This window comes from Frankliniella occidentalis, unplaced genomic scaffold, assembly GCF_000697945.3.
Source record: "Frankliniella occidentalis isolate FOCC.00 unplaced genomic scaffold, Focc_3.1 Scaffold94, whole genome shotgun sequence".
Classification (NCBI taxonomy): Eukaryota; Metazoa; Arthropoda; class Insecta; order Thysanoptera; family Thripidae; genus Frankliniella; species Frankliniella occidentalis.
In genome coordinates this window covers 656,108-665,355 of record NW_026267223.1, presented here as the reverse complement: position 1 = coordinate 665,355, position 9,248 = coordinate 656,108, and the positions used below count along the sequence as shown (strand labels likewise).

General features: G+C 50.6%; 1 protein-coding gene across 1 annotated transcript in view; it reads left to right on the top strand.

Annotated features, from left to right (window-relative positions):
* The first annotated feature begins 8,026 nt into the window (after nucleotides 1-8,026).
* The window catches only part of LOC127749801 (uncharacterized), a 37,873-nt gene continuing 36,651 nt past the window's right edge, over nucleotides 8,027-9,248 (top strand). Inside the window, exons 1-2 of the mRNA XM_052269529.1 lie at nucleotides 8,027-8,417; nucleotides 9,152-9,245. Of these exons, the coding sequence (XP_052125489.1) occupies nucleotides 8,207-8,417; nucleotides 9,152-9,245 (305 nt within the window). The 5' untranslated portion in view covers nucleotides 8,027-8,206. The remainder of the gene's footprint in view (nucleotides 8,418-9,151; nucleotides 9,246-9,248) is intronic.

Below are 9,248 nucleotides of genomic sequence, written 5' to 3'. Positions count from 1 at the left end.
ACGGGGGAAGTTCCATTAGTCCGATTGACGAAAGTTGCATGTATCTCCGAGTCACTGGCTCCGTATAGAGTTAAAGTTGCCCATAAAATACCCCCCCCCTCCCCCCGCTGCCCCCGGCTCGTCGGTTTCCGCGTCAGCCCCTCCTAGGGCCCGCCCCTCCGCCCGCACAGCAGGAGCAACTGCCCACGCAGGTGCGGCGCGTGGCGGGGCTTGGCGGGGGGTGGTGGGGCGCGGGACGTTTAATACCTCTCGCGAGATGTTTCTCGTGGCTCATATGATTTAGGTATAGCAATATTGGCCCTCCTGTTCCTCATGTTCAACTACAAACTTACCTTCAAATCAGTCTTATGATAAAGAACTTTCCCGTTTCCTCACTGAGAATACAGGAGTCACGCGCGTCGCTCTTGGAGGAGCGACGCATTGCTTCCAATTTTGTTTCTCGTGGGAGAGCGACGCCTCTCTGGAAAAAAACAAAGGTGTATCATATGTAAATCAAGGACTCACGGGTTTTTAATGCCTTCACAAAGTCGACAAAGTCATTAAAAATTAGCGCCCCAACAAAGGCGTGAAAACTGTCCAAAGGTACTGAATTTTAATGCCTTTGGACACTTTTGTTCCTTTTAACCGAGGGGACAATAACTCCGGGAATCATGTGTACACACCGTCCCGGGAATCAGCGGGAATCAGTGAGAATCACGACGGGAATCAACGGAAATCTATGTGAATCACGACGGGAATCAATGGGAATCAACGGGAATCATGTGTACACTTTGAATTCGGAGTTATTGCCCCCTCGCTTTTAACAAAGGCATAAGCTCGCATTTCCAGTGTTGGTTTCAACTCTCTATTTGAGTACCAATTCCACAATTACTCACGTGGAGCGATGTTCCAGTTTACATCGCTTTAAATGGAGCGACACGTAACTCCAGCATTTCCAAATGCTCTCGAGATCTGCGACATTCTCGTACATCGCTAACACTTCAAACGAAAGACTACACTTTCAAACCGAGGGGATTATGGGTGGTGGAGGCTTTTGACCATCACAGGGGCAGCGCACAGCCCCGGCCTGAAGGCCAGGCCCGCTGAAGGCCAGGCGCAGCGACCCGCCCGGCTGTGGAGGGCACGCCGAGAGGCACGCCTCCGCTGCGCCGCCGCTCGCTCAGATTCCAATTCAACCGCGAAATTTCGCAATTTCACGCGACCACAAAATGAGGTTGAATGATAGCCCCGGTCCTCTCGAGAGCGACAAAGGCACAATATTTGTATTGGTTTGTACCGACGCGGAGGCAGCCGGGGCTTGGCGTCCCTCTCACTTTGTTGATACGCTCTGAACGGCTTGAAGAGCGATAAAGAAAGAGAGGGACGTGGAGATTTCGCGCTTTTTTGAACGCAGCCCGGTGGCGCGCAGTAACGGCCAGAGGGTAGGCACGAGGCGAGTCGCTGATAACCTGGCATGACAAGTCCGTCCGCGGCAGACACTCGAGGGTTTTATTTTATTGCGATTATTGTGTCCCAAGCCCCCCGCCCTTCCTCGCACCTACCCATGAGTGAACGTCCTGCTCTCACTAAATCTCCCTTTTCTTTTAAGATCTGCTCGGCAGGATGTTTTTCATCGTATTATTGGTTGTAAAGGTTTACTTGACCGTTTTAAGACGAAAAATAAATTTGCCTCGCCACTGTTTTTTAACCATACGTGCCACTCGCATCCTCATTTTTCTCTTGCTCGTATTCTGTGCCAGTAAGTTTCAAAATGACTGGTTTCTGTGAGAAATTCCCTCAGGACTTTACTTATTACTTGACCACAAAGTCTATGGATAAAGTTCTTTAAAATAGATCACCTCTCTTATCCGAACTCATGCAGACGACCGTAGGCGCCGAGGAGGCTGCGCGAAGCGCCAAAAGTAGGGGCAGCTAGGGCATTAAGGCATGACCCCTTGACCCAATGGCTGCACCGAGGGCCGCGCCTCCCGCTCGGTGACCGAGTTTGTACTGCCCTATGATGATGCAGGCGCGATATTTGAACGAGCCGATATTAAAAACATGATGACTATCCTGTCCTCCACTTATACCACAAAATTTTCTTAATTTAAGGAGGTTGTTTTTTACAGGGTGGTTAACAGACCTCTTCCTTTATTTTGCTAAAAATGTACCGCATGTAGACTCGCGGGTGGGTTGCATACTCGCACGGGGCCATAAGGCGCCATGGTGAGCGACAGTAGGCACGCCCATGCGGTACAGTATATTTTGGACAAACTCCTCAACTCTCTTGCTTGGTTGCACTGTGCGGTTCTGGGAATAGACGGTTCCCGCTGTGCCCATTCCAAGAAGAATTAAAGAAATCGTCACCGGAAACAGTTCTGAAATTACGGTAAAAATTATTGCAAATGAACCTTCATTGTTCCATGGACTTTCTCGAGGTCATATAAGTGAAACTGTACAGTTAAATAAGAAAAATAAGCGGACTTTTCGTACTGGTTCCGGTCCTGATTTCCTTACTTCTTCTCGAAACGCGCAGAGCGGGAACCGTCTATTGAATTTACCATGTACTTTACACCAAAATTCTTGCTGGCTTGGGCCGTGGTTCAACACCGTTAAATTTCCTCCCAAATGACCAAACATGGGAGTGCATCACTAAATGGTGATCACCATGGCCTGGCCACACCTCGGGCCAAACTTGATGCGTTAGTAAAGCCTGGCAAAGCCGAGAACATCGCATGCCGCGCGGGTGGCACGGTGCCGCCACCGCCTAAAACCTGGCCGAGAGCTCCGCCCCCTACGCAACAAAACAAGCCAAGCACACAACAAAACACTCGAACGGACTCCGACAAAGGAGCGCGCGGTGTACACGTAACAATGTGTATAACAAGCTTGATGTCTATAAGCCAGCCGTGTAGGAAACAAACAGCTGAATGGAGCCGGGCAGGTCGCACCCGCACGGACGGGCACCCGCCCACCTCGTCTGCAGACGGCCTGGCGCCTCCCACCCCCGTCCCCCTGCCACCCGAAAGACAGCCATGCTGTCCGTCAAAACGCGCGGCGCGACGTAGGGTTCTGCTGCCCCTTTCGGTACGCCTTTCTTCCGTCCCCGTCCCCGTCGCTGTTGGGGTGTGCTTACCTTCTTTGTTGGTCGTACGCGCACTGTGCGTGATGATCTTCCTTGTCAAAATAAGCACACGAGTAAATCTCTGATGTAAGCCCGTAACTGCATGAAATTCGCGCTATGCGCGGTCATGGAAGTGCACTTAAATTAGTGCATAACAATATCATAGTTTACATGAACCACATGAACTTAAATCACTAGTAATTACTTAGGTGGCACAGTCAGAGCCGGACCATTTCTTGCGCCCAAAAATGCTGAACACGCTGAACAGTATACAAGCCGCCGGTAAAAATGTAATTAAAACGATTTATGAAAACTGATGAAAACAGTGTATCATAGGAATTCAGGAATTCGCTAAATAACACTCTTGGAAAAACGCAAGTTTACTTTTTGCACGCCTTCCATTATTTATAGGAGCTTCGTAAACTGACGTAAACATTTACAGAAATACATCTGCCTCGACGTCTGCAATATGAAGGTAAGTTCTCCACATTTTGTTTCCTGAACTTTTTCCTCCCCTTTTATCCACATTACTCCCCATTCACGATGAGCTTAGTGGGAAAAATATTTTCGCACGCTTCTTTTAATGTGGTGCCGCCTGCCTTGGGCGAGGTGGGCGTGGTGGGGCGGGGCGGGGGGTGTAGGGCGGCGCGCGCCGCTCTCAAAGGCCCCCGGGCGGCGTCGCGTCGGCGGCAAACTGTCTCTCTACTGTCCTGGGGTCGTGGTCATTACAACGCGGCAACAACAACACTACCGTCCCGGACCTGAATGGGCGCACGCAGCGGGGCAGCCAGCCTGCAGGTGGCACTTTATGGACTCCACCGCTCTCTATCATTGGCGCTTTACTTCGCACTACAGTACACCTGCGTCTCTCTCTCTCTCTCTCTCTCTCTCTCTCTCTCTCTCTCTCTCTCTCTCTCTCTCTCTCTCTCTCTCTCCCTCTCTCTCCTTTCGTCCCTTTGATGTTGCATCCAAGGGCGGTACACAAAGAAGACAATGTTCTACATTCATACATTTTGACTGCAGTAGGTCATACATTCATTCATGTCATTGTTGCTGTACGTGTGGGAACTTACTGCCGACAAGTGGGCAGCACGAGCGTGTGAGCTAGTTGGATGGTTCGTGACGTTTTTAAGGTTTTGTCTCTACAGTAGGAGTAGTATGTCCCAAAATGAAACTTTGGGTATGTTTCCTGATCTCAGATTGGAACCGAAATAATTTAAATAAAAGTAGCCCTGACCAGCTAATATCAGAGCTTTGATAATCGACAGCAATGAAATTCAGTGCTTATTTACTTTACACTGTCTTTTAGGAAGCAATCAGCAAGCGATTTTTCCTACCTTTTTAAATGGAAAATGCAACCACATGGCAGAGGCAGATCACTTGAGCACGCAGACCACCGCTGCGGCTGCGGCAAGTCGCGCACACGCGCAATGTGTTTGCTCTCGCTGGCCAAACACACAGCATTATTGTGTCTGAGAAACAAGGTGCGACGAGTGTGGCTAATGTGGGGCGTTGGCCAAAGAGTTATCCAAGCGTTAAGGCTAACGAGGGGTTGTTTCTGGCGGGTGGCGCGCGGAGACTATTGCATACCAACCACCTACCATTAGTAACGATGGTAACGAATAGCACCTAGAGTCTCTTCTTGTGCCTTGTTGTGGTCATTGTCTTGTCATTTTGACGAAACCGTGTTCTCTGTATATGCTGTGCCACTTCGTGCGGGTCCGTAAAGCGGCGTGATCAGGGGAGGAGATGGACTAGCCCGTCACTAAGTTCCTTACGAACAACTGCTCGTCGTAACGTACAAATGTTTTAGAGCATTTGTATTACAAACAAATTGTTTGTATTACTAAGAGCCTGGTTTGTACTACAAACGAGGCTTTTCGTATTACGAATGGGGGGTGATCGTAATATGAATAAAAATCGTTCGTAATATGGCTGCTTTAGATCCTTTGTAAGTTACAAACAAATTCTTCGTAATACGAACACCGCTGTTTGTAAGGAACTAAGAGTGGTCTGCTTGCGATACAGCACCCAGAAAATTGTTTCCTCGAAACAAAGAAATTTCATCGAAATTAGCTTTTAATCAACGAAATTTACCTTAAAGACACACATCGTTTTCCCTTTCTTTAACACGTTGAGTCCCACTTCACCACACGTATGGGCACTATCAGCCGTGATTGCCACCCTCCTTGGTACTCAACGTCGTATTGTTAAGGAGAAATTTACATTTATTTGAAGAAAAATATTTACGGAACTTTTTTTCTGTTTAACGAAGCAAATTTCTTTGGAACAAGAGAAAAATTTCCTCATGTTTCTTTCAAGGAAACGATTTTCTGAGTGAGGATACATAATTGCGCAGAGTTGTAAGCAGCCACCTCCGGTATATTGATCAAAATCTACTGGCGCTGCTGGCCGCTGCTGGCAGATAGGAGACAGGACAAGGAAGCACATGGTGTTCCCGCTCCGATTTGTCAGGACAATCAAAGTGTTAAAATTAAAATGGTAAAAATGTAAGTGATTTTAAGTCTTTTAGGGCCAAATCTAAAGTAGGGATGCCCTGGCGGCCGCTCGGCTGCAAGTGCACGGCACAGGCATGGGAACTAATCTAGGTGTCGTGTGACCCCCGCCTGGACCCGAGTAAATACCACGGTGACACCAACACCCCCTGCACTTCCATCTTCTCTCTTGTACTCTCTCACTCTCTACGCTTTCCCTTACTCTTTTACCCTCCACCGTGTAACGATCCATTTTTGCACCCTCCTTTCTGCCCTGCCCCGCCCCGGCTACGGCAAAAAAAGGGTTGACAGACCCCGTCGCGACGCTTCTGAAGGGCCGCCGGGAGCCAAGGCCGAGCAGCAGGACCGTGTCGGGTCGAGCGGCCAGCGCCGGAGTCCATAGTCCCAGGTCCGAGCGCTGTAGCAGGGGGACGAACGCGGATCCAGACACGTTGTTTCGCTTTGAAATCCTACCTCAGACAAGCCCGGTCACCCGGGCTACCCGACCCTGTGATGCTGTGATGGGACGGCGAATACAGCGAATACGGGAAATAATAAGACGCGGAGCAGATTGGCACAGCAATGTACTCCCGCCCCCTTACGCCAGCAAATGCGCTATTTGACGACCATTTTGGATACCATGTGACGTGGTTTGCCTCTTCAGAGGATACATTATATCACTGCAAATGTCATACATTTTTCATGTTGTTCGTTGGAGTGGCTTTCTGAAGCGCCGATGTTGTTGGACGGATGGTAGAGTGCAAAAAATAATAATAAAAAAACGAGTACTGTGAGCTTTATCTGCTCCCTGCCGCTGACACTAATTTATCGTACGTACACAAAGGCGTAAATAATCTCTGTTTTTCGGTTGCGATACTGCAATGGCGATGACCAGCCTCCACCCTTTATTTGTCTTTCTTTACATCACCATTGCAGCGGGTGTGTGTATGAGAGAGAGAGAGAGAGAGAGAGAGAGAGAGAGAGAGAGAGAGAGAGAGAGAGGGGGAGATCTACCATGTAAAAATATCATGTATTTGCTAAATACCCAATTATTGTCGTGATGCACCCACTCTTTATTTTTCGCGTCACTTTCCATACCTGAAATTTTATTGATCATCGGATGTAAAAATGAAATTAAAATTGCATGTATTTTCCAAGGGGAAAATCACTTGGGTTCGTACCGTACGGGCTATTTTGAGGTTATTTCTCCTGCCATTTCGCGGTTATTTCTCGCCAATTTCGGATTATTTCAGGGTATTACGCGATATTGATATTCCGGGGTATTTCGCGACTATTTCACCAACTACGTGTTTCGCGTCTATTTCGCTCTATTCCGCCTTTATTTTCGGACTATTTCGGGGGAAGGTGTACGAACTATTTCGCAAGTGATTTCCCCCTCGGTATTTTCACCAAAATTTAACACCACCCTTTATCTTAAAAGAACGTGCAGTACTTACAAGTAGAGACGGACACTAATTGTTTGTGTGTCAATATAGCACAATGAATAGTTCATATGAAGTATGGTACGTCATCTTAAAACAATGTGTTAGTTCAAAATAGTTACAATAATTTTGCGCACAAAGCTTTACGTGTAATTTAACAAAAATCATTCAGTTTTCTAATATAGTCTGGAAATTCTAAATCCACTTGTTTTTCTCGTGCTGTTCCGGTGGTTTTATTGATTTACGGAGAGCTAATGGAGTAATGACCCAAAGAAACCAAAGAGAAAAGAAAAGAGTGAGGGGACGAGAGCAAGGAGACCGCGCCCCACGGCGTCGCGAGAGTCATACATAATGTACAGGGATTATTCGACGGCCATATGTCGCTGCTTAAATAAAAGACGAGTTCCTTGCCAATTTAGCTGGTACAATATCACTTTAACAGATTAACAACGAAATACAATATCGGAGGGAAGCGGGGAAGGTCGCCCACCCTCCTCCATCCCTCTCTCTGTCTCTGTCTCTCTGGGTCTCTCTCTCTCTCTCTCTCTCTCTCTCTCTCTCTCTCTCTCTCTCTGTCTCCCTGCCTCCCTCTCTCTCCCTCTCTCCCCCTCCCCGCTTCTTCTGCCCCATGCAAGTCTTTTGTGAGTATGGCGTTTTTTGAAACAGAGGCGAGAGGGGTGGGGCGGAGGGGTGTAACTGGTTGGACACGCTCCGTCCCCTTCTCTACGGTGCCTCACACTCGACACGATTCCTTTTCATTGATGGCCTGATAGCCGTCCAGGAGCAAGTTCAGGAGCGGGCGGGGCGGGCTGGTGGCGGAGCCGATGACGGGGCGGGGATGGTAGGGAGAAGGAGGAGCTTCGCGATACTTTTCGACTGAATGGTCGGAGGGGAGGGTGCACCAAGGGGGAGGAGAGGGAGGGGAGGGGTGGTCCTGGGGTGGAGGGGGAGCGCAGGGTGCACCGGCGGGTGACTGTTTGCATCGAGCTTCACTCGCACTCTCAGATCGTAGCTCGCCGTCAGCGGGGACGGACCGTGTGCGTGTGTCCTGGCGTGTGTTAGTGCGTGTGCGTGCGTGTGTGTCCGTGCGCGTGTGTCCGTGCGAGTGATGACGCAGCCCGCCGAGCAGCAGTGAGGACGAGGATTACCCGCCCCAATACGAAGCCATGTCGCGGTCCTTCCTCGTGGACTCGCTCATCTCGCGGCCGCAGGGCCCCGCCGGGCTGCCCGCGCCCGCGCTGCCGCCCGCGCCCTTCCAGATGCCCTGTGGTGTGCCGCCCGCCTACCTGTGGGGGCTGGGGCTGCACGGGCTGTACCAGCAGCCGCACGGCGTCCTGCGGCCCGTCGCGGCCCGACCAGCATTGCACCTGCCGTCAGGTGAGTCCTCCAGCCCGAACAAAGAATGACTCTTTGCGGCACAAATAGTGAACGGTCGGGACAGGCCAGCGGGAGGGATGCGAGTGCTGGAGTCTGGGCGCCGCGCCTCGCCCCTTACGGAGGCCAGGCGCTCGATGCGTCGTGTCACTCACGCTCAGCTCACGCTCCCCGCCGCCCTCTCGCGGGTCATCTGCCCCATCCTTTTTGCCGAGATATGATCCCGTGAGGGCCGTAAGGGGGGAAAGAGGAGGGGGTGCGGCGGCGTTAGAGAGAGGGCCTGTCCGCCCAGCAGTTCGTCCCAGAGGGGGCGGGGGGTAGGTATCCGAGTACAAATCACATTACCTACTCGGGGCCGGCGCCGGCGGGCCGAGCGAGGGGCAAGTTTGTTCTCGCTAACGGTCGCACCCAGTGTCCGACGCGCTAGCCGTCTCAAAAACAAAACCTTTATTTTACTCTGGATCGTGGTTGTTTGCCTCAACACAATGAATTCAGTCGCGTCGAACGAATAAGCCCCGTTGAAATTTTGATTCCCGCATTCCGTTTGAATTGTTAAAAGAATAAAGGGAGGTGAATAATACAGCCCCGTCGTGCCGTGTTTGTTTTCCGAGGCGCGCGGACGCCCCGCCCACCCCACTCCGTCCCGACTGGGGCCTCTCCTGCGAAACGGTATATTTCCGGCGATGGAACTCCGTAAACAATCGCTTTACCATTTCCTCTGTGATTTCCTCCCGCAGACTTCAGCCTGCAGTCTCTGAGCCACCACGAGCTCCTCGGCCAGCGCCTCCGCCAGCAACCGCAGCTCCTCCAGCACCAGCACCACCACCAGCAGCC